The 25,033-nt window shown below is 46.8% G+C and overlaps 1 protein-coding gene across 2 annotated transcripts; it reads right to left on the bottom strand.

Moving 5' to 3' along the window:
* Positions 1 to 221: 221 nt before the first annotated feature.
* LOC311146513 (polypyrimidine tract-binding protein 2-like) lies at positions 222 to 9,258 on the bottom strand. Of its 2 annotated transcripts, XM_084183028.1 has the most exons (14): positions 9,129 to 9,217; positions 8,276 to 8,306; positions 8,128 to 8,179; positions 7,643 to 7,818; positions 7,348 to 7,491; positions 6,872 to 7,147; positions 6,348 to 6,543; positions 5,879 to 5,956; positions 5,254 to 5,369; positions 3,505 to 3,538; positions 2,852 to 2,944; positions 2,135 to 2,351; positions 1,768 to 1,860; positions 222 to 1,600 (listed from the first exon to the last, which is right to left on the bottom strand). In XM_084183028.1, exons 1-14 carry the CDS (start codon positions 9,134 to 9,136, stop codon positions 1,471 to 1,473), a joined length of 1,644 nt encoding a protein of 547 aa, XP_084039154.1. In that variant the 5' UTR covers positions 9,137 to 9,217; the 3' UTR covers positions 222 to 1,470. The 2 variants fall into 2 exon arrangements, with proteins under 2 accessions (XP_084039154.1, XP_084039155.1); XM_084183029.1 differs by lacking the exon at positions 5,879 to 5,956 and having other exon boundaries at positions 9,129 to 9,258.
* Positions 9,259 to 25,033: the final 15,775 nt, after the last annotated feature.

Below are 25,033 nucleotides of genomic sequence, written 5' to 3'. Positions count from 1 at the left end.
CTATTTCCAATTTTGTCATGTTCTGGTTTGCCATCCTGTTCCAAAAATATATGTATTTTCCCACCCTGGGCAGAGAAATTCAGAACAGTAAGAGAGGTGTAGAGGAGAAAGAAAGTGAGAGCATAGGAGACAGAAGAGGGTGAATAGAGATACAGGAGAGTTTATTGAGCATGCTACAGAGTTAAAGCAGAGTAGGTACACAGCAGGAACCAGCAAACGGACTCACTCGGTAGAAAATTAGCTTTTAATCTTGCCTTTTCCAAACTATACTGATTATTACAATTGAGATGTAAAAATTCAATCCATGTAGAAAATATACATAACCTTTTGCCACACATTCCAATATCTCATTTTTTTGCCTTTTTTTTTTTTTGTAGCTTTTACTGGAGGTGTGGTGTAAGGGTAAAATCCTTTACCAAAAACCGCACAGAATATTGTTGAAATCAAGGAGAAACATTCTGGGAGTGTTTGACTTTGATTAGTGTTCCCCCCCATTAAAACACAACCCACATTTGTTTTTGTAAATGAAAACGTTATAAATCAAATAGTAAAGTAGGTCTAAAGGCACATTTACTTTGGTCCCAACAGTCAGTCCATCCTCATGTACAATCATACTTCGTTATGACCACATTGCCTATCTGGATGTTGGACGCATGCAACAGCAACATGTCTTCACTACTACCATGAACCATCAGTACATGCGCAACACGATTCACTGCCATTTTCAATCAAACCAAAAATGTACCAAAAGGAACAATTATGTATATGCAAATAAGGTTTGAAAAACAGACAGCAAGGGAACATCTAAGCCGTCGTCCTTAGCAGGTGAAGTGTACAATGGTGTCAACAGCCTTTACAGTAATCATCCTCAAGGGAAAAATGGCTCTGCCTGGGGAGTTGTTTAAAAACAAGTCAACCAATTGAAGATGGGCTTCTTCATCTAAGTCCGTTAATCAGGTTCCTGGCCTACATTATGAACATAAAGCACAAAATCGAAGCTATCAAATCTGGTGAACATCCCGTAACGTACACAGGGAGGGAAAACAAAAAGGAAACCACAACCAAACAATGTGCCTAGACCTCTATCACTTGTAGAACCGTAAGGAGGCAAAACAATGATATTTTGCTGAGTAAGGCACATTTTTGCTGATTCATTCTAATAAAGGAGGGAATCCAATTCCTCTTCGTGATGAACATGGGAAGGGAGCTTGCCTACCACACAAACTAAGGTTGAGAGGGATAAGGGACCTAGACGGGGCTTGTTTCACGACAACAACATTGTACAAACTACCGTCACATCTAGTAGTGGGGGGGCTTTTGATAATCAATATAGTCTAAAAGGAATGGACTGATTGAAAAGTTTCCCCTAGGAGGCGAGGGTCACGATGGTATCCCCGAGGGGACTGAACAGGTGAGCACCACAAATTGAGGTTTGTCAGGGAGGAGGTGGATTGTGGTGGCATGGCTCCTCTAGATGGTGGACTTGGAGAAGGAGACCTTCAGGTGGTGGTTGCTGCCCATGTCGTAGTTGTGGAGGTCCATCAAGGCCTGGATGGCCTCCTCCACCGTGGACATCTGGAGTAGCGCCATTTTGTGGCCTCTATATGGGGTGGGGGGGGGGGGGGGGACACGTGATCAGATAGTCACAATCTAGTCAGACACAGGTGGTACATTTATGAAGATCGCTGCACATTACAACTGTGGTGTTCCAAGGCTCAGGCTTGCAACTAAATGTGATAAGTTACGTGCTGTAAAAGATAGTCTTACTGGAAAAACTTGAAGGCCTTCACAATGCCACCAGCGTTAGAGAACAGCAGTCGCAAATCCTCCTCCGTCACATCCTCCCTGTCGAGTCCGAAACTGACCGTGAGCACAGCGCAAGCACATTCAGCCATGTCAATACAATTGCACTCGTCTCGTATTGCAACATCTTACCAGTGCTACACACACCCCCCTAAATTCAGTAGCAAATTACTCAATAATAGTCTAGTGCAAAAATAGACAGAACAGAGCCTTGAGGAACTCCAAATCGTACATTGGATGTGTCTGAGGAACCTGCTATTGTCCTGGCAAGCACAACAAATATTTATGAAATGGTACAGCCAGAATCCAGACAAACTCTAGACAAACTCACGGGACGTTGGAGAGGTGGAGCGTGGCGGATGGAGGGAAGATGTTCTGAAAGTTCTTGGAGCCGGGCTTCTTGAAGCGGTGCAGGGGGGAGTTGGTGAAGTCCTTGGTTAGGCCCTGGTCATCCAGCCCTTCCCTGGGCAGCTGCACTGCCTGGTGCTTGGAAAGAGTCACACGGATGATCTTCCCGTACATCTTCTGGCCATTCAGGTGGCTCATCGCTGACAGGACAGGCACATAGGAAACACGGTTACAGTGACATGTTTCTCATGTGTTTAATGTGGAGGTGTTTCTCTACCATTCATTCGAAATTTGCTCTTTTAGTCCTAATTTCCAAAACAGAAGATCAGATGCAAAAATATCCTTTCCATCTACCTTTAATTAGAAATGTTAAGACTCCCTTTAGGATCGTCCTAGTCATTTCCGACTCAAAATTAGTTTCAACTATGACTTTGGGATTGTGGAAAATCATGAACCATAGCATGACTCAAAGACACAGCAAGAACTGTAGATTTACTTGATCCTATTATTCCTATGCCAGAAAAATAAAATATTCTGTTGAAACAAACAGCAGGGCAGCCAGGGGCCTTGCAGGATAACGCAGGGATTGAGCGGAACAGAACCAAACAGGTGCTAGTTAAAGGGGGGGGGTTGAAAGAATGCTCCAGAATTCCAAGAAAGACAAGAGGCACAGAAATGGGGCATGACTGAACCCACTCACCAAGCTGGGCCTGGTTCCCGTCCGACATCTGGATAAGAGCACTGTCCTTCTTATTGTAGAGGATCTTCACACGCTGAGCATCACCATACACCCCTTAATTATAATGATAGGCAGACGGCAGGAGGGAGCGAGAGAGGAGAGAGCAAAGGCAGAGCAAAGGAGAGAGGATTGAACCATGAAGGACAATGTTAGTCGTTCAGAGACAGTTTACAAAATGAGCTGTAAAAAGGGATGGAGAAATCATCCCTATAATTTAAACCACTCATAGTCTTAGAACAAGAGACGTATAACAGATAGACAGAAGAGAGAATATGCTGATAAAATCCCTTTTAAAAAACTAGCTTTGTGAAATGGAGAAAAAAAAATTAACAGAAAAACCTACATGCCAAATAAATCAACCATGCATTAACGTAATTGGTTCATAGTGAGACTAAGAGAGACTGGAGGCCTTGATGGCCAAAATAATATGTACTCAACTAAATCAATATGAACAATTAAACAAAACGTGAAACAAAAACGTGATGAAACAGTTACTCAACTATGGAAACACTAATCAGAAATCAAATGAGAGCTAGAGAAAAAATTAAAACATGGAGATGGAGTAAAGAAAAAAATATATATATATGAAAAAGGTAGTGCTAACAATAACATACCGAAGAGGGTAAACAGACTTTGGGGCGTAACCATCTTTAGAAGGAGAGAAGAGCAAGCAGCGTAAGACAGGTAGAGAGGTAGAAGAGTCGGAGGTAGAGAGCGGAGATGGACAGATCATCCATAACGGAGGGTGGTTTCCCGTAGAATGATGAGGTGGTCATGGTGCATGGGTTCAAGGCAGTTAATTGGGGCAAGTTGGTCCAAGGAGGAACATTTTTGTTCAGGCACAAAGCATGAACGTGTGGAGGAGGGGTAAAGGGGGGTGTAACAGGGTGCAGACGGGACACCAAGGGGGAAAGAGGGAAGGGCAGGAATTAATGAAGGGAAGGGGGGTTGGAGGGGGGAGCAATGTGGAGTAAATAAAAAACATCAGTACATTGGAAAATGCAGGAGTTTGGTCAGAAAATGGCTGGATTTGGTTTGCTCTGGTGGGTGGAGGGGAGGGGGTAATAGTGCCAAATGTCTACACCTGAGACCAAAGAGGGAGCCGAGTACATTGACACCCAAGCCTAGTTTATAGCCAATAATAATGATAGGGGGCGTGGGTAGGGCATGCAGAAGAGTATCACAAGTTAAGGTTTAGTAGCTTTACTAGAGTATGAAATGCAAGCACATTGGTTAAAGCAGGTGGGCTACACTATCAGTTTCGAAAGGAGGGGTGTTTGGGCCATGCAGGTAAATACATGAAAACCACCTTACAGAGTTATGGCATAAACAGAACACATTTTCAAGTCCACAAACCCAGTGTTTGGGGAGAGAAATGATAAGAATATTACTTCTGTTGAGAATTTATAGACAGATATAGATAGATATAGCATAGAAGGTGACAGTGGGTGAGAGAAAATGTGAGGGTGGTTGGTGTAGCCCCCACAGTCCATACCAACTTGACATAGCTTAGAGAAAGGCATTGGGAGAGACAGGTGTGAACGGGAGAGCTTCGAGAGAGAGAAGAACGAGAGTTAGGAAGGACTATCACTTGACATGAAAGAGGAAAAAGGGAGGGTGAGAGAGTTTAGGAGACAGCAGTTAAAATTAGCACAGAATGCATAGCAGAGAGAGAAAGAGAGCCCCTCCATTCACTAACAGAGCCTGGGAAGTAACTGCAGTTCAGTTGACTTAGGCTATGGAGACCGAGAGAAAACATATGGAAGCACTGAGGCCAGCATAAAATTCACATAAAAAATGAGCACTGGTGTGAGAATGCATCGTCATTCCATTTCTTGACTGGATGTACAACCATTGGGATGACCTCGTGGTGAATGACGCCTGACAGAGAAACACAATCCACTCGTCTTAGTACTAACACCATCAGGCCAAGCTAGATGGGTTGTGTGCCGCAGAGCTTTGAACAGTCAAAGAATGCAGAGCAACACTGAATATTGCTGTAGCAATCTTTCAAAATGAAATCTCCGATTTCTTTGTACTGATCATGAGGTGTAATAGATTGACCCATAAAGGTATTGAGTATCTGTGCAACAAAATGCAAGGTTGGACTAAATAGCCAAATTGTATAGATGGAGAGCTTTCTCCTCTGCATTTTCTCTGAACCCTTCCACTCATGAAATGACACCAGTCATACCTCGAATCAGAAATGTCTGCTCAAAGTCCATGTCGGAATCAAAGGACAATGATGTACAAGGCACCGTCAGAGGCATGAGATCTGAGTGAGATCTGCATACTGCAGGAGGAGAGAGAAAGGGAAGGGGTGAGAGAGAACGGGGTGGTCTGGGGGGGGAGGCGTTACTGACCTCTTCGTTCAGGTTGCTGACCAGGAGCACACCGCTGCAGCCGGAGTGTCCGGAGAGCGCCATCCTCCCTGCAGCCGCTGCCGCTGCAGCCGCAGCACTCATTGGACTCATGGCTCCTGGAGGAACAGCCAGAGAGCCAGGCACGTTAACGGGGAGACAGAGCGCAAGCACAGGCAAAGCACACCACACAGCCATGTACTACAGTGTGCATGCCATGTCCACACAGGCACCAGATGTGTGCACTCAAGACATTGCTCGTCCTAATATTTCACACACACACAAAGGGACGCACATGTACTTTTTCTGCATAGAACAAGACCTCATTGTCAAAAGCTATTCAAGACACTGGGAAGGTTAGTCAACTCTAAAGCTAACCTTCCATGATTCCAATGTCACAGTCTATCACATGTTCTAACTCCTTTCATGATGACATCCCTTGGTTATTCTCAAACAACTGATATTTCAAACATGCTATTAGACACTTTTAAAAGGGTTTTTCCCCCTTGTTCTGACAGGAGTGGTTGCTGTGCCACTCCAACTATTCCTGCCTCTTTTTCTCCTGGACGACATGGACACACAGCATGTAAGACAGAGATAAAGAAAATATAATGGAAAGGATAGGTACCTCCGCCCTGCGAGAGGGAGAGAGAAGACTGAAACCCTCCACCATTAGAGTAGGGCGCTCCCATTCCAGAGGGGGTACCTACGGAGAGGGAGTACAGGGAAAAGCTTAAATATACAAGGGGGGGCAGGGCAGGTGGGAGTAGTTAGAATGTAGAATAATTCAAAAAAGCTTTATCAAATTGACAAGGCTCTTATATAGCTTGGAACATGGCAGACTGTCGATAATACAGTGACCCATTTTCCATTCTCTTCTAGTTCCTTCTTTTTGTTCTACACTTAATGGTGTGTTACTGGACTGGTAGGGATTTCTGTTGTCCTCCTCCTATCTTTACAAAGCATTAGATAAGTCCATACCCAGCCTCCCATTGAGAGAGAACACTTAGTGGTATTGACTTCTATACAAAGGAGAGAGAGCTGACTGGACAGGCCTGGAAAAAGAGAGATGGAGGATGGATGGAGAGAGGTCTTACCGAGCAGGGAGGAGTCCTTGTTGAGGGCGGCAGCCATAGCAGAGTCTACTGCAGGCTGGCCGTCGCCGGCGGGGAGCTCGGGCCGGGTGTAGTCCCGGCTCTTGTCGTTGTTGTACTTGACATTCAGGTTGACCAGCTTAGAGAAGTCGATCCGCAGCGTGCAGCACGAGTTGTAGATGTTCTGGCCATCCAGGGACTGGACAAAGTGATGAGAGAAATAGAACTATTACTAAGCTTTTTGTTATATTTATTTTTGTTTGAATAATTGTCATAATCTGGAAAGAGAAACACATTTGTTATCAACCTTAAATTGACAGAACTGAGAAACTGAATATACTAATATGCTATTAAACAGACACTTTTATCCAAAGCGACTTACAGTCATGCGTGCATAATTTTTTTTATGTATAGGTGGCCGCATGGGAATCGAACCCACTATCCTGGCGGTGCAAGAGCTTTGCTCTACCAACTGAACTACAGAGGACCACATGTATAATACACTACTGGTTTGTCTGTCGGCTCACCAGTCTGGCTTGCTGGGCGTTGACTGGTTCGCTGAACTGGAGCAGGGCCTGGAACTGGTTGTTCTTGGTGAAAGTGATGATCTTCATGACCGTTCCAAACTTGGAGAAGATCTGCTGGAGGACGTCCAGAGTGACGGGGTAGAACATGTTGTCGATGATTATCCTGAGCACGGGGCTGGGGGCATGGGCTAGAACACTGTCCAGCATACTGGTGTCAGAGTTGGGAGAGCCACCGTCCTGCACCGCCGACACGGCCTGGAGGACAGCCTGCGCGCGCTTGGTAAGTACGTATGAAAAAGAGGGAGGGAGAAAAGAGGCAGAGGAGGGAAAAAATTAGGACGACAGTCTGCAAATCTACAAAAGTGCCATCACAATGGCCAAGGCTCGCTCATACGCCATTAGTCTAGACACTGAGAAACAGAGACTCACTACTAGTCATGCACAAGTGTATTTTCTGGGCAAGGGCAGAATCTCACCTGGTTGAGAGTGCTGTCTGTCTTTAGCTCCTTGTGGTTAGAGAACTGGATAAACACTGGGACGTTGCGGACCTGAGGCGTCACCGCCGTGTAGTAGTTCACCATTGTAACAGCCGCCTCCTCTGTCCCCAGCTCCAGGAAAGCCTGTTACATGGACAGAGGACAATTTCAAGAAAGACAACGTGGCCAAATTCCTTCTATGCCCAACACTACCGTGTAGTATTACATAGTTTGGTTCTAGCAACAAAAAAACTTTTCTGACAATTTGAACTGACCAGGGAAAACATTAACGCACCTGATTTTTGCCTTTCAGCATGAGGATGTTGGTGACCTTGCCGAATGGTAGGCCAAGAGCGATGACCTCAGTCTCTGACACCTCGCTGGGCAACTTCCTGATGTGGAGCACGCGGGAAGGGGGACTCTCCATCCTGTCCTCCACTCTCAGTTTTTTACTGCTGTCATTCTCGTTAGCTGTGAAATCAAGCGTCATGCATGAATATATCGCATCAGCTGTCCTCTCAGCTGTTAATGTGTCAAGGACCATTGACTGTGGATGTAGCTCAGTTGATAGAGCATGGCGTTTGCAACGCCAGGGTTGTGGGTTCGAATCCCACAGGGGGTATGAAAAAAAAAAAAAAAAAGTATATTTATAATGTGACTAAACTGTAAGTCGCTCTGGATAAGAGCGTCTGCTAAATGACTTAAATGTAAATGATAATATGTTAGAATGTGAATGGCTTTACTTTGCTATATGACTGAATGGGGGGGGGGGGTGCTCACCAGTCACAGAGCTTGGGCTGGTGCTGTAGAGATTCAAATCATCTGAGCCTCTCTGTAAAAGAACAATGTATACATTAATGTATTCGGTACATCGTTTCCCAATTATTGAAACTGTCCTGAAAAGTCAGGTGCGAAAGTGCAAACTTACCTTCATGCCAACTGCAACATCACTGACAATGCTGAAAAAGACAGGGAACATGAATGTCAGTTATGCAGACAAATCAGTGCAAGCAACGTAGAAGGCAATTAGCTAATGGAATCAAAAATATATGGTGTCAATTAACAATCAAGTTAGCTAACGTTAGCCACAAGGTTAAAAACTACCAGTGTGAGTGTTGTTGGCTTGCAATTTCATTTCGTTAAAATGTGTAGCTAACAATTCATCATCTTTACATTTAGTTTGATGTGAAAACTCAATGCAAATTGTAGCTACGTTAGTAAATTCGGGTATTAAACCTTGCCAGACAACTCTAGTTAAGAGAACGTTCGCTAGTTAGCTACAGTAGCGTTTTATGATGGCTACAAACTCATCTGAAGAAACAAAGGAAACCTGTCCGACCAAAGCGCAGGGGTGCGTGCGCGCTCAGCTAACGTTACATAGCTAACTAGCTACTTAAAATAACCAAAACACGACATTGAATGCTTAGCTAGCTAGCTTAATGAAATTGTAGAAATATTGACGCTGCTCAATTTCTACTTACCACAACTCTTCAGCTAGGTATACCAATCAACACATTCAACTCTAGTTAGCTAGCTAGTTTCATAGCAAGGTGCACGCTGTGAAATTCTACGGTAGTACTAGCTAGCATTAGTTAGCTAATGCAATGCTAAGAAGATGGGTGGCAAGCGGGCTAACCACCACCATCTCAGAACGAATTCAAACGTGGCCGGCCCAGTGAGCTAGCTTGCTAACGTTATTGAATGGATACGTCGATAGCTACATTAAAACCTTTCACGAATATCATTAAACACACGAGCAACGTGCAAACGTCAACACATACCTGTCCATTGCCGTAGGTCTATTTTGGCGTTTATATTTCGTCGTTGAATCTCAGCTCCACTCCTACACACGCACGACAAGATAGCAAAATGGTCGCAATTTACCAAATGCTGTCATGAAGTGCACCGAGTGACGGAAAATGTCGAACAAAGCCGAGTTACCTATTATCTACAGACAGTTCATTGATGATCAGTTATTAATAAATACTTAATTGAAATATGAGTTTAGCCACGTATTATTGTTTGCTACTGTAATCATTAGCTTTAAAATATTGTTATTAAACAAAGCTTTCCCGCAGTTTCATTTATTGTCATTATAAGGGCAACCATGGCTTCAGCAAAAAACTCAATGACAAGCCACTGGACCTCACTACCTGTATTTATCCTTGACTAATGCAACTTCATATCCTTCATCAATTTACAAGAATAGTAACAAAACATATTTGGTTCACATTGTCTTGCCATGGGGTCTCTCACCACCCCAGGCCTAGACCACAATGGTTACAGCACAGCCTGTGTGTTATTATACCCTTAATGAGTTCACATTTTCAGGGCACTCATTGCAATTGGGCCCAGTCACAAAGTGAACAGAGAGCATGCAACCCCTTTTGTTTCTGAATCTGCTATTGAAAGGACTGGAGGGTATTCTATTTCACACACACAAACACACATATACTACTACGCCCCCATGCAATCTGTCACTTGTGAGGTTTTAAGGCTGAGAGTTGTATGACATATAGGCCTAGATTGAAGAAGTTTCCACTCAACAATGAATTTGACTGGATTAATAGGAATTCATTTATTATCAGTATTTTTAGTAATTAATGTATTTCTGTTGTGTTGCCAAGATACTGAAATTGCACCTTGAGATTGATCATACTCAAGGAAATTATATTGATATTGTGATATAAAACCATAAAAAAAAGATATTACATAAAATAACCAAATAACATTTTCAAACCAGGTTTATTTTCATTTCATGACTTGGACCATTTTAATATTTTATCCAAAATTCAATTTCCTCAGTTTCCACATTTCCTTTTACAGCTTTCTCTCATTTATTGTCTCTCATAACCACAATGTCTTTATGTTTTATTGGTTCCCCAGCTCACCTCAGAGGGCACTGCTGAAGATGAATCCTTTATCCAGGGAAGATGAACGGGACTGGAGAATGTCAAGTGGATTAATGTAATAAACCTTGACTGCAGAGAATTCCCAGACCTGTTAATGCTTTACGTCACTGTATGTTTAAGTGACACACTTAGTTAGTACAGTGTATGACACTGTTTTTTATTTTACTGGAAAACGGCCCATTCAATCCCCACAAAGGAAAGAATATAGAGTGATTCGTTGTGGCTCTGTATGTTGAAGTTGGGACTGTTGGGTTTCGTCTAGCCTATAATCTTAGAGATATTGCATTTTCAGTGAGAACTGTTGAACTGGGAAACTGCACAGGTTTGTCTTTTAGTGATGTGGGTATATGATTAGATAGCCTTTACATTAATCAATGTGGAGATGTTCATCCAGGCAGTTCCTCTATCCGATTACAGCAACCCCCTGTCCACAGAAGCTGTTTTAAAACTAACCCTTTACCCATTAAGTCATAATTTACAAAGACCTGGAGTTGATTACCAAATTAAGGCATTGATTTAGGCTCTCATTTTGGTCATTATTAAATTCCGATCTAGGTAAGTTTGATTCTGTCTCTTGCCTAAATAATAACACTGGTTTATTCCAATCTGTCTTACTATTTACTGAACTGAAGTTGTTTTCATTAAAACAATTAAAAAAACATTTCCACTTCTTATTGTGCTGTGCAGTGGATTTGGTTATAAGAGTGATAAACCTTATAACCAAAGGTACTAAAGGAATAAATGGATGACATTGGGGCTGCATAATACCCTGGGCATATCCTTGGGACAAAATTGATACGAAAGGAGATACCAGTATCACAGAATGGAACAAAGCCAGTTCTTGGTTCAATTAAACACAGACTTCCCAAATAAAATAAGGGCTTCTCTAGAAACACTCTAGAATTTCAGTAAACGTACAATTTTTTGCGAGGGGTCAAAATACAAAACTTCTCATGTCAAAACCACTTGTGTCATTACAAATGTGGTCAGAAATTACCAACCCATACTCAATGGCTTATATCAAATCATTTCACATTTTATTTGTCACATACACGTGTTTAGCAGTTATTGCAGGTGTAGCGAAATGCTTGTGCTTCTAGGTCCGACAGTGCAGTAATATCTAACAAGTAATATCTAACAATTTCACAATATATACCCAATACACACAAATCTAGTAAGGAATGGAATTTAAGAATACATATATGGACAAGCAATGACAGAACGGCATGGACTAAGATACAGTAGAATATTATAGAATAGAATACAGTATATACAGTGGGGGGAAAAAGTATTTAGTCAGCCACCAATTGTGCAAGTTCTCCCACTTAAAAAGATGAGAGAGGCCTGTAATTTTCATCATAATCCAGAAAATCACATTGTAGGATTTTTAATAAATGTATTTGCAAATTATGGTGGAAAATAAGTATTTGGTCACCTACAAACAAGCAAGATTTCTGGCTCTCACAGACCTGTAACTTCTTCTTTAAGAGGCTCCTCTGTCCTCCACTCGTTACCTGTATTAATGGCACCTGTTTGAACTTGTTATCAGTATAAAAGACACCTGTCCACAACCTCAAACAGTCACACTCCAAACTCCACTATGGCCAAGACCAAAGAGCTGTCAAAGGACACCAGAAACAAAATTGTAGACCTGCACCAGGCTGGGAAGACTGAATCGGCAATAGGTAAGCAGCTTGGTTTGAAGAAATCAACTGTGGGAGCAATTCTTAGGAAATGGAAGACATACAAGACCACTGATAATCTCCCTCGATCTGGGGCTCCACGCAAGATCTCACCCTGTGGGGTCAAAATGATCACAAGAACGGTGAGCAAAAATCCCAGAACCACACGGGGGGACCTAGTGAATGACCTGCAGAGAGCTGGGACCAAAGTAACAAAGCCTACCATCAGTAACACACTACGCCGCCAGGGACTCAAATCCTGCAGTGCCAGACGTGTCCCCCTGCTTAAGCCAGTACATGTCCAGGCCCGTCTGAAGTTTGCTAGAGTGCATTTGGATGATCCAGAAGAGGATTGGGAGAATGTCATATGGTCAGATGAAACCAAAATATAACTTTTTGGTAAAAACTCAACTCGTCGTGTTTGGAGGACAAAGAATGCTGAGTTGCATCCAAAGAACACCATACCTACTGTGAAGCATGGGGGTGGAAACATCATGCTTTGGGGCTGTTTTTCTGCAAAGGGACCAGGACGACTGATCCATGTAAAGGAAAGAATGAATGGGGCCATGTATCGTGAGATTTTGAGTGAAAACCTCCTTCCATCAGCAAGGGCATTGAAGATGAAACGTGGCTGGGTCTTTCAGCATGACAATGATCCCAAACACACCGCCCGGGCAACGAAGGAGTGGCTTCGTAAGAAGCATTTCAAGGTCCTGGAGTGGCCTAGCCAGTCTCCAGATCTCAACCCCATAGAAAATCTTTGGAGGGAGTTGAAAGTCCGTGTTGCCCAGCGACAGCCCCAAAACATCACTGCTCTAGAGGAGATCTGCATGGAGGAATGGGCCAAAATACCAGCAACAGTGTGTGAAAACCTTGTGAAGACTTACAGAAAACGTTTGACCTGTGTCATTGCCAACAAAGGGTATATAACAAAGTATTGAGAAACTTTTGTTATTGACCAAATACTTATTTTCCACCATAATTTGCAAATAAATTCATTAAAAATCCTACAATGTGATTTTCTGGATTTTTTTTCCTCATTTTGTCTGTCATAGTTGACGTGTACCTATGATGACAATTACAGGCCTCTCTCATCTTTTTAAGTGGGAGAACTTGCACAATTGGTGGCTGACTAAATACTTTTTCCCCCCACTGTATATAGCTATTTAAAAATATATATCTATTCAAATATCTTGCATATCTTATTTTCCATCATTATCAATTAATATGCACAATAATGTTGGCAGTTCATGCGTAGGATTTTAACCTATAACGCGGATTGCCATTGTATTACATTACATTTTTGACAAGCAATTATTATTTTAGCAAACAATTATTGTGGTTCATCCTATGTTCTCCCTAACATCCTTACCCCCTTGCAACAGATGTGGGATAAACATACATGCACATACTCTAACACACTCAACCCCTTTTCTCCACAATCAACCATAAGATCAGATGCTCAACGGTTGTTACATCCCAGAGCCCAACTCAAGAAAGGACCTGATTTACGAATGCATATACAGTTACAGCTGTTTGAGAAAGCATGCAAGATTGTGCAAAAATTGACAACAATGTGAGATTTGATTAATCTATTTAATCTATGTCAAGTCCTAAGTGATGGAGATCAGATCCACCCTCTTCATTGTTGGTAATCAAGCCTACTACTGTTGTGTCGTCTGCAATCTTGATGATTGAGTTGGAGGCGTGCTTGGCCACGCAGTCATGGGTGAACAGGGAGTACAGGAAGGGGCTGAGCATGCACCCATGTGGGGCCCCAGTGTTGAGGATCAGCGAAGTGGAGATGTTGTTTCCTACCACCACCTGGGGGCGGCCCGTCAGGTAGTCCAGGACCCAGTTGCATAGGGCGGGGTTCAGATGAGCTTGGAGGGTACTATGGTGTTGAATGCTGAGCTACAGTCAATGAACAGCATTCTTACATAGGTATTCCTCTTGTCCAGATGGGATAGGGCAGTGTGCAGTGTGATGGCGATTCCATCGTCTGTGGCTCTATTGGGGCGGTAAGCAAATTGAAGTGGGTCTAGGGTGACAGGTAAGATCCTTGACTAGTCTCTCAAAGCACTTCATGATGACAGAGGTGAGTGCTACAGGGCGATAGTCATTTAGTTCAGTTACCTTTGCTTTCTTGGGTACAGGAACAATGGTGGCCATCTTGAAGCATGTGGGAACAGCAGACTGGGAAAGTGAGAGATTGAATATGTCCGTAAACACACCAGTCAGCTGGTCTGCGCATGCTCTGAGGATGCGGCTAGGGATGCCGTCTGGGCCGGCAACCTTGCAGGGGTTAACATGCTTAAATGTCTTACTCACGTCGGCCACGGAGAAGGAGAGGCCACAGTCGTTGGTAGTGGGCCTCGTCGGTGGCACTGTGTTATCCGGCAGTTTCGCGCGCCCCCCAAAATTCACCCCCCAAAAATCATGGTTTATGACATGTTCATATGCTATCTGGGGGGTGTGTGCTATGTCAGTTCCCATACTGGACAGGCATAGGGACAGATCAATGCAGTTTGTATCACACCTTCTGCTCTGTTCAGCCAACTGGCCTTTGAAATGGACTCTTCATGGTCAATGAAGTGTCTGTTTAAAATGTCAGGGCACCACTCTTATTTCCTCCCTGTTTCCTTTAGTGGACCGAGTGTGTGAAAAGGACAGTAGGTTACTGGCCTTCTTCTTTTATTTGCCGACAGAGCTTTGGCCTTTTTATTCCACTTTGTCCACAGTTCTGTTCTTATGGCCACTCACTTTCCCCCAGGTCTGATGCCTCTAAGTGTTTGATGGATGGCAGCTGTGCTCAAGGGCTGCAAATGGATATTGGAGCTGGTCAAAGCTTCTCTCGGCTTGTACTGTATCTGTCGTCTAATCCAGAGCTATTGAATCAGGGATTTTACAACCAAGGTCCTATTTTTTCTCCCAGATCTTTCTTTGTTCGGTGGCATTGTGAGCCAACACAGATGAGACTGATGATAGGAGTCAATGGGCAGAATAATGATCTGGTTTTATCATTGTGAGGCCGTGTCTAGGAATGAAAGCCTTCTCCCTTCTTTTGGTCAAAAGATACCAAGGACAATTAGTTGAAAAGACAAATGCTGTAACCTTTTTAGTTAATTATCTATTTTATATCATTGTCACTGACACCTCTATGTTCAGCAAGCAATGTTCAGTATAAGTGGTGAGATCCTCTCTGGTACAGCTTTTGTTGAAATTGACTTTTCGTAGCAGGTTAGGAGAATTTACACAGCAAGTTAGGAGAATAGACATAGCAGATTAGGTTAAGGTTAGGAAAAGGGTTAGCTAATTTGACAAAAGCTGTATCCCTTCTTGAAGTGGCCCCACAGCCTCGAACCATGGCCAGGTAATGAAGATTATTCTTAGAAGAACCTAAACACCATGTCTTTAGGACTTATTTTCTAAAGAGATATTGTGTGCTTGACCTTTTGACTTTGTATTTATTATAATTTAACCCTATCCTGTATTGATGGTATTTCATCATGTCTAGTAGAGTGTAGTGAGTGGATATACTGTTGTTTTTCCACCTCTCATTTTATTGTCATTATGCCTCTTGAAAGCATATGTGATATGTGCACATTTATTTAACTTATATACATGTAATGGTGTTAATACTGTAAGTTGATTGACAAACTATCAACTATAAATCATAGCTTTATTGACACTAATAGGCTGTAACTTTGTTTCGTTTAATGCGAAGACAAGAAGTCGGAGAGAAGACGAGTCTCACACATATCAAGCACAGCAGGTCGGAAACATTCTTTTTAATTTGGACACTTGTTTTCAAAGACGAGTCATGCTTTATCTGCGACTTATACATGTAAACAAATTATTTTATCTACACAAGGGTACATGAAACCGAAGCAGTTTCCATGACAACGCTTGGCACAAACCTGCTGTACAAATCATCCTCATTAACCTCTGACCCCTTGCCTGTATATCCGGCGAATGGCTTCTTCAATGAAAAGAGGTACTGAATCTCTGGGGGGAATTAAGTTTGTAGCACGGCAGCATGATAAAAAAGTAATAAGGCCAAGTTTATAACAAGTATATAAATATGAGTCCAGGATTCGGCGTGAGGATGGCACACCACGAGGTCATAGCTCCTACATTTCTTTCAATAAATAGGAGATAAAGACATTGTCTTAATGACTCCCACATCTGTCCTTGTTAAAGTGAGCTTTACAGTATACGCAGAGCATTGTTAGTAGTTAATTAATGACAGTGTTGGAAACTTTGAAGAAGAACAGAAATGTAGGTTATACCTATAATATCGTATGATAATTAGTTTGAAGACACCTATTAATTAAATATCTAAAATCTAAACACGTACTGCACAACATTGTGGAATCCGACAACTGTCATGTTATAGAATAGATTATAGAGATGCTCCATTGAGTGCAGAGAGGGATAGGAGGGAAAACCCTTCAATGCCACATTGATAGGTTTTGTGTAGCTGTGCTGTGACCCACCATGATCCTGCTACACAAGGCAGCTTGTTAAGGAGGGACACGAAGGACACAAAGACTTAATGCGGCACAGCCGGCCAAACAAAGAGTTAGGAATAAAGGATCATTGTGAACAGGAGCTGTTAAGGTGTATCTGCGACTCTACTGAGTCCTCACAGAAACTAAAGTGGATGAGTCCTCGCGAACACTGGGGTGCGTGCATGTGTGTGAGCGTGCGCGTGTGTGTGCACACGTGTGTGTGCGTGAGTGTGTGTGCGTGCGTGCACGGACACACACGCACACACACACACACACACACACACACTACATCCCTAACGACAGGTCAGTGGTCCTCCCAGAGAGCTGCCTTGACTGCCTGTTATCCTGTTGTGACCATCCCATAATCCCCCAAGAGCTGTGTCCAAGGCCCTTGACACTGTGACCAATCATGTTTGCTTGAGGAAACCCATTAAAGCCTGGGCAAACTCTCCGCTGCCGTGGCGACACACACACTCCTCAGGGAGTCCCAGAATACATCCAGGCCCCTAAATCAGCAAGGCAGAGAGCCAGGCCTCCTTTGTCATAATTCTACCACTGATAGTCAGTGACAGCCCATCCTCCCCTTGAGAAGACCTACATTTAGTAGCTGAATGGAGGATTTGAATGGCTGCACAAAGCATGGATGGTTTCTGGTTTATCCCTGTGAGGTGTTGTATGGGTGAAAGCACTAAGGTCTCTATTCAATCTGTATCGCTGTAGCGTTACAGATTCCACGATATAAATGTCAAGGTAATTTCCGATTGAGCCGACATATGCAGTCTCCGCTAAAGCAGGAATATTGCCTTTAAATTTCAATCACGCTGTAAATGTAACAAGGTAGGACGGAGCCAGGCGCAGGAGGTGTGAATTATAGAATAGGGTTTATTTGGCCAATACAGCAGTCCACAGCAATGTGTAAACCAAATACAGTGCCACTTAAATGCGTACTGGGAGAACAAAACACACAGGAGAATATCCCGGCGATAAAAGTAACATAATGCTCAACACGAGCTAGCGACACCTCCACATGGAACAATAACACACAAAGACATGGGGGAGCAGAGGAAATAATTATACAGAGACTGATGAGGGGATATGTACCAGGTGTGTGTGAAAAACAAGACAAAACAAATGGAATTATGAAAAGAAGAGCTGCATTGGCTAGAAGGCCGGTGACGATGAACGCCGAAGCCTGCCCGTACAAGGAGATGAGGCAGTTTCGGAAGGAGTCATGACAGTATCCCCCCCTTGACGCGCAGCTCCAGCGGAGCGCCGCGACCTGCCCCGGGTCGGCCAGGAGGACGCGGAGCAGGGCAATCCGGATGGCGACGGTGGAAATCCCGCAACAGGGAGGGATCGAGGACATCCTTCACCCAGACCCAGCACCGCTCCTCCGGACCGTACCCATCCCACTCCACGAGGTACTGAAGGCCCCCTGCCCGACACCTCGAATCCAGGATGGAACGGACGGAGTCCGCCGGGGCCCCCGGGGGCGGAGGGACCTCCCGCATCTCAGACTCCTGGAGCGGACCAGCCACCACCGGCCTAAGGAGAGACATGTGAAACGAGGGGTTAATACTGTAATCAGGAGGGAGCAGCAAACTATACGTAACCTCGTTCACTCTCCTCAGGACTTTGAATGGCCCCACAAACCGCGGGTCCAGCTTCTGGCAGGGCAGGCGGAGAGGCAGGTTCCGGGTCGAGAGCCAGACCCGATCACCCGGTACAAAGACCGGGGCCTCACTGCGGTGGCGGTCAGCATTGGACTTCTGGCGACGCACGGCGCGCTGGAGGTGGACGTGGGCGGCGTTCCACGTCTCCTCCGCGCACTGAAACCAGTCATCCACCACAGGAGCTTCGGTCTGGCTCTGATGCCACAGTGCCAGGACTGGCTGATACCCTAAAACACATTGAAATGGTGACATGTTAGTGGAGGAGTGGCGGAGAGAGTTCTGGGCATATTCTGCCCATGGCAAGAACACCGACCACTCCCCCGGCTGGTCCTGGCAGTTGGACCGCAGAAACCTACCCACAACCTGATTCACCCGTTCCACCTGCCCATTAGATTCGGGGTGAAACCCAGAGGTCAGGCTGACCAAGACCCCCAGACGTTCCATGAATGGCTTCCAGACCCTAGACGTAAAATGGGGACCCTGGTCAGACACTATGTCCTCTGACACCCCGTAGTGCCGGAAGACGTGAGTAAAAAGGGCTTCCGCAGTTTGCAGGGCAGTGGGGAGAGGAAGGAGGCAGCAGGCTTTAGAAAAGCAGTCCACAACGATCAGGATGGTGGTGTTACCCTGAGAGAGGGGAAGATCAGTTAGAAAATCGATCGATAAGTGGGACCTTGGCCATTGTGGAACTGGTAAGGGATGTAACTTACCCGCTGGAAGGTACCTAGGTGCCTTACTCTGGGCGCACACCGAGCAGGAGGAGACACCCTCACGTCCTTAGCCAAGGTAGGCCACCAGTACTTCCCGGTAAGGCAGCGCACTGTACGGCCGATGCCTGGGTGACCAGAGGAGGGGGACGTGTGTGCCCAATAGATAAGACGATCACGGACACTAGACGGCACGTACCACAGCCCAGCTGGGCACTGAGGTGGAGATGGCTCTGTGTGTAACGCCCGCTCTTTGTCCACGTCCACCGCCCACACCACTGGCGCCACAATGCAGGAGGCCAGGAATATGGGGGTGTTATCAATGGGCCTCTCCTCTGTGTTGTACAGCCGTGATAGTGCGTCTGCCTTCACGTTCTTAGTGCCTGGTATATTGGACAGCGTGAAATCAAACCGGGTGAAGAACAAGGCCCACCTGGCCTGGCGAGGGTTCAGTCTCCTCGCTGCCCGGATGTACTCCAGGTTACGGCGGTCAGTCCAGACGAGGGAAGGGTGTTTAGCCCCCTCGAGCCAGTGCCTCCACGCTGTTAGGGCTCTGAAAATAGCCAACAGCTCCCGATCACCAACGTCATAGTTCTGCTCCGCCGGGCTGAGCTTCTTAGAGGAGAAGGTACAGGGGCGGAGCTTGGGTGGCCCAAGCACTCTGCGAACCAGGGACACATGCTCGGCCCACGTAGCGGAATACACCAGGATGTCATCTATGTAGACCACCACACCGCGACCAAGCATGTCCTGAAACACCTCGTTCACAAAGGACTGGAAAATTTATGGAGCATTCATCAACCCGTACGGCATCACCAGGTATTCATAATGCCCCCTGGTGGTGCTAAATGCCGTCTTCCATTCGTCCCCTTCCCGGACACACACCAGGTTGTACGCACTCCTGAGATCTAATTTCATGAAGAAGCGCGCCCCATGCATTGATTCGATCACAGAGGAAATGAGGGATAGAGGATAACTATAGCGAATTGTAATTTTATTAAGCGCACGGTAGTCAATGCAAGGGCGCAGGCCCCCGTCTTTCTTCTTCACGAAAAATAAACTTGAGGAGGCTGGTAAAGTGGAGGGATGTATGAACCCCTGATGCAGGGACTCGGAGACATATGTTTCCATAGCCTCTGTTTCAGCCTGCGACAGGGGATATACATGACTCCTGGGCGGCACAGCGTCTAACCAGAGGTTTATCGCGCAATCCCCCGAGCGATGGGGTGGTAATTTGGTCGCCTGGGTTTTGGAAAAGGTGTGCGCCAAATCGAGGTATTCGGGGAGAATGGAGGCATTGTCTGGACTTTCCACCGTGGTCGCACCAACAGAAACAGCTAGACACCTACCCTGACACTCTCGCGACCACCCCGTGAGAGCACTCTGCGGCCATGAAAAGGTGGGGTCGTGTAGTGCCAGCCAGGGAAGGCCCAACACAACAGGGACTCAATCATATGAAACGTGATTTGCTCATTATGGGTCTCCTGCATAATCATAGTGGCTGGTGCTGTAACCTCCCTAAGTGCTTTGACAGGCAATAGAATAGACAGGGGAACCAATGTAATATACAGACTAATAGCTAAAGATCTGTCCATAAAGTTCCCAGCTGTGCCTGAATCTACCAGTGCCTTACACTGGGGAACTACCGTGAAATCAGGGAAGTTGACGTGGATGGTTAAATGCGCAGCAGAGGGCTCTGAACGAGTGTGGGTTTGTGCTACCTGGGATGACACGAGAGTGCCCTGCCTGCCGCCTCCAGAACCAGAAGAACTCTGACGACATTGTGCAGCAGAATGTCCTCTTCTGCTACAAGAGTGACACTGGATCTGTCGTTCTCCGTTCTCCCGGAACGCTGCACCACCCAGCTCCATCGGAACGTGAGCCGGGATGAGGTGGGGTGAAATGGGCAGGCCCCTTCCAGGACGTCCTCTCGAAGCCAGCAGGTTGTCCAGCCGGATGGCCATGTCCACCAGTTGGTCGAAGGTCATAGTGGTATCCCGGCAGGCTAGCTCCCTTTCAGACGTCCTCACACAGGCTGCATCGGAAATGGTTGATGAGGGACCGCTCGTTCCACCCGGACCCAGCCGCTAGGGTTCTAAACTCCAGGGCAAAGTCTTGCGCGGTCCTCGTCCCCTGCCTCAGATGGAACAGATGCTCGCCCGCCTCTCTTCCTTCGGGGCGATGATCAAAAAGTGCACAGAAGAGGCGAGCAAACTCTCCGTAGCTGTCCAATGCGTCTCCTCCTTCAATCCAGACTGCGTTGGCCCACTCCAGGGCTTTCCCCGAGAGGCAGGAGACGAGGGCGGACACCTTCTCCCAATCCGATGGAGCAGCTGCAGGAGGAGACCCTGGCAGCGGGCAGCTGTCCCGTCATATTTGTTATGTATGGTACGACGTGCTGTACGTCGTACTGTACGTTGTTATGGTTTACGACAGTGTGCTGCGTTACGGATGAATGGGTTGTCAGAATGTGTGGCACATGTCATTAAACGACAGAGTGATGTACAATGTGAAACTGTGCAGATGTCCGTTCTTCTACAACTAGGCTAGATATAACATTGGCGACGAGGATGGCTGAATTCAGTTTACCACCGCCAGCACCATTCCTCGCCGTGCCTGGCGAACCTCCAGTCCCGTGGAATAACTGGCTTGATAGTTTTAACACTTATCTAGAAGCTATGGACTTTTCTACAATCTCCGACAAGTGGAGGACAGCACTGCTCCGTCATTGCCTTGGTACAGAGGGACAGAGGATTTTCAGAGCGCTTGGATCGGCTCCTACATTCACTGCTGCAGTCAGCCTTTTACGGAACCACTTCGCCGGGAAAGAGCGAGTGCTCCTCCGACGCTACCGGCTACGGAAGAGACACCAACGGCCGGGTGAGTCCATTCAAAGCTACGTGGCTAATCTGAGGGATTTGGCTAGCTCTTGTAACTACGGGACACTTCAGGACGAGATCATCAGGGATCAGTTGATAGAGGGGACGTTATGTGAAAAGACAAGGGAGAAACTGCTTTTGGAATCGGATAATTTACAACTAGATGGAGCTATTAAAATAGCACTCCAGGTTGAAGCGGCGTTGGAATGCTCTTCTATGCTAACAGACAGCTCTGCAGCATACACTCGGCCCCCAGCCATTCTCACACAGCAGCTTCAGCCCGAGCAGGCGCACTACAACGATCACGCGCTGCGCACGCCCTCCCGCGTCGATAGCTGCATGGACACAGACACCGACATGCCTGTGCAGCAGGCACACAGACAAACAAACTACTAGCTCCACCCAGAACAGGCCCTTAGTTTCATCTCACTCTCAACATGAACACACGGAAATCCGAACCGTCTCCACCAACCATGTGTCATTCAGGACATGGTGGGTTTGCCTTTGCTGCTGGATACTGGCGCTGCGGTGTCGTTGCTCAACCTTGCCACTTACTACAAGTTTTTCAGTCACCTACCACTCCAACAGCCCTCCACTGCCCTGTGTGGGTACGGTAGATCCAAGATAGACATTGTAGGCACCCTCCAGGTCCCAGTACACTACGGCACCAAACATCTGCCATCATTCACATTTCATGTTGCAAAGCGGGGTGCCAACCTCCTGGGCCTCGACCTCTTCACAGGCTTGGGATTCACACTGAGAGATGACAGTGGGTCAGCTATCTACCAGGTTACCTGCACATGGCAACAGAACTGGCCGACTCTGTTTGATGGACTGGGCTGCCTCACAGCCTTTACTCACAGGCCCCTAGTAAATCCGGAAGTGACCCCAGTCATGCAGCCCCTGCGGCGCATTCCCTTTGCACTGCGTGATGACGTCACAAAATATCTCCAGTCACAGTTGAATGCAGGCATCATTGAGCCAGTCAACGCTGCCCCCTGGATTTCAAACTTGGTCATTGCAACCAAAAAGTCCGGTGGAATCCGGACCTGTGTGGATCTCCGTGCTGTGAACAAGGCCGTTGTCCCGGATAAGTACCCCTTGCCTACAGCTGAGGAGCTGACCGCACAATTCCATGGCTCCACGATCTTCACGAAGCTTGACCTTCGTCAGGGTTATCTTCAGGTACCCCTCCATGCAGCTAGCAGAGACCTCACGGCCTTTGTCACACATGCTGGCGTGTTCAGATATACACGCATGCCTTTTGGACTTAGCTCCGCCCCCAGCTGCTTCCAGAAGGTGATGAGCACCATCCTCGCTGGAATACCTGGGGTGGCGGTCTATCTGGATGACATCGTGGTCCACGGCCCTGACCTCCACATCCATGATTATCGACTCCACAGAGTATTCAGTGCTCTACTGCGGAAAAACCTGACCCTTAACGGTGGAAAGTGCACCTTTGCAGCTCCAGCCGTCGAGTTTGTGGGCTTCCGCCTGTCGGCCAAAGGCATTGCCCCACTCATGTCGAACATTGAAGCCGTCCACCGGATCCCGGAACCGACCTCAGCCTCTCAGGTGGCCTCATTCTTGGGCATGACAGCTTACTACCTCCGGTTTCTGCCCCACTACTCTCAGACCACAGCGCCCCTTCGCCAGCTCCTCAAGAAGGATGAGCCATGGGCCTGGACGGCAGCCTGCTCAGACGCGGTCCGCTCACTGAAGAGCCAGCTCACCACAGCCCCAGTCTTGGCTCACTTTGACCCCGTCTGCCACACCATTGTCACATGTGACGCCTCAGCTGGAGCACTAGGAGCTGTCCTCTCACAGCTGCAGAATGGCATTGAGAGGCCCGTCGCCTTCGCCTCAAGGGCCCTGAGCCCCACAGAACAACGGTACTCTGTGGGCGAACGAGAAGCACTGGCCTGTGTCTGGGCGTGCGAAAGGTGGCACCTCTACCTATATGGCCGTCTGTTCACACTCCGAACCGACCACCAGTCCCTCACAACGCTACTGTCAGCATCAGGAACTGGCCACAAGCCACTTCGGCTGCACAGATGGGCCGACCGCCTCAGACAGTATGACTATCAGCTGAAGTTCACTCCGGGGAGGGATAACGTGGTGGCAGACCTCCTCTCACGCTCCTTTGACGCTCCTACTCCGACCGTCTTGCCAGATGACAACGAAACAGAGCTTGTACAAATGCTCTATGCTCCTCTTCAGTCAGTCGTCTCACTGGAGGAGCTGAAGCAAGCATCGGAACAGGATCCCACACTGTCTACCCTGCGCACCTACATACGCACTGGATGGCCAGCACGTGTGCCGGAAGAGCTGGCGACTTTCGCCAGAGTGAAGCACGAACTTTCTTGCTGGGAAGAAGTCTGTGTCTCTCGAGGGTTTTGCACTGTGGTCCCGAGTGGCCTGCGTGCGCGTGTTCTATCCATGGCGCACGAGGGTCACTTGGGCATAGTGAAGGTCAAACAGCGATGTCGAGACCTTGTGTGGTGGCCAGGCATCGACCACGACATTGAAGCCCTGGTCAGGGATTGTGCTGCATGCCTCCTCAGTGGGAAAACAGGACAGTCCGCCCCACCCCCCCTGCAGCCTCTCGCATGGCCGTCCCACCCCTGGGAGCACATCCAACTGGACATCTGTGGCGAGATCCATGGACACGCAGTCCCTCACCATCAGCGCTTCCTGGTGGTGGTGTATGACCTCCACTCTAAGTGGCCAGAAGTGGTTCCTGTCGGAACTGTCACAGCACAGGCCATCGTGGACATCCTAGACAGCCTGTTCACAAGGTGGGGCCTACCCCTCACCCTTACCACGGACAATTGGCCCCAGCTAACCTCTGCCGAGTTCTCCTCATATCTCAGCAACAAGGGAATCAAACACATCCGCACGGCCTACTACAACCCACAAGCTAACGGAGGGGTGGAACGCTTCAACCAAACGCTGAAGAACGGTATCAGAGCGCACCTGGTCCAGGGGTGCACGTTCCAAACTGCTTTGAATCAAACGCTAATGCACTACAGAGCAAGCAAACACACAACAACACAGGTCTCCCCGGCATCCCTCATGCTAGGTCGTGAGATGGAACTGCCACTGGACAGACTCAGAACACAGAGAGTAGCAGAACCGGCGACTAGGCGCACCCAAGAACAGCAGGCAGTGACCAGGCACCAAAGAGCAATGAAACAGCGTTTTGACAAGGCACACAGGGTGAAGAAGTCGATCATCCTAAGTGTCAGACTGGGTCCGAGCCCGACGGCCTCAGCGGTGCAACAAAATGGCCTCATTCTGGTCGGACCCCTTGCAGGTC

The sequence above is a fragment of the Coregonus lavaretus genome (assembly GCF_964263955.1).
Source record: "Coregonus lavaretus genome assembly, chromosome: 19".
Classification (NCBI taxonomy): Eukaryota; Metazoa; Chordata; class Actinopteri; order Salmoniformes; family Salmonidae; genus Coregonus; species Coregonus lavaretus.
This window is presented reverse-complemented; position numbering and strand designations above follow the sequence as displayed.

Excerpts from the sequence above, each read along its gene's own strand:
- LOC311146513 (XM_084183028.1), bottom strand. Across the intron at positions 6,544-6,871 it reads ACGCCCAGCAAGCCAGACTG|TCCCTGGATGGCCAGAACAT; the intron begins GTGAGCCGACAG and ends CACTTTGTCCAG. Across the intron at positions 5,957-6,347 it reads CAAGGACTCCTCCCTGCTCG|GTACCCCCTCTGGAATGGGA; the intron begins GTAAGACCTCTC and ends CCCTCTCCGTAG.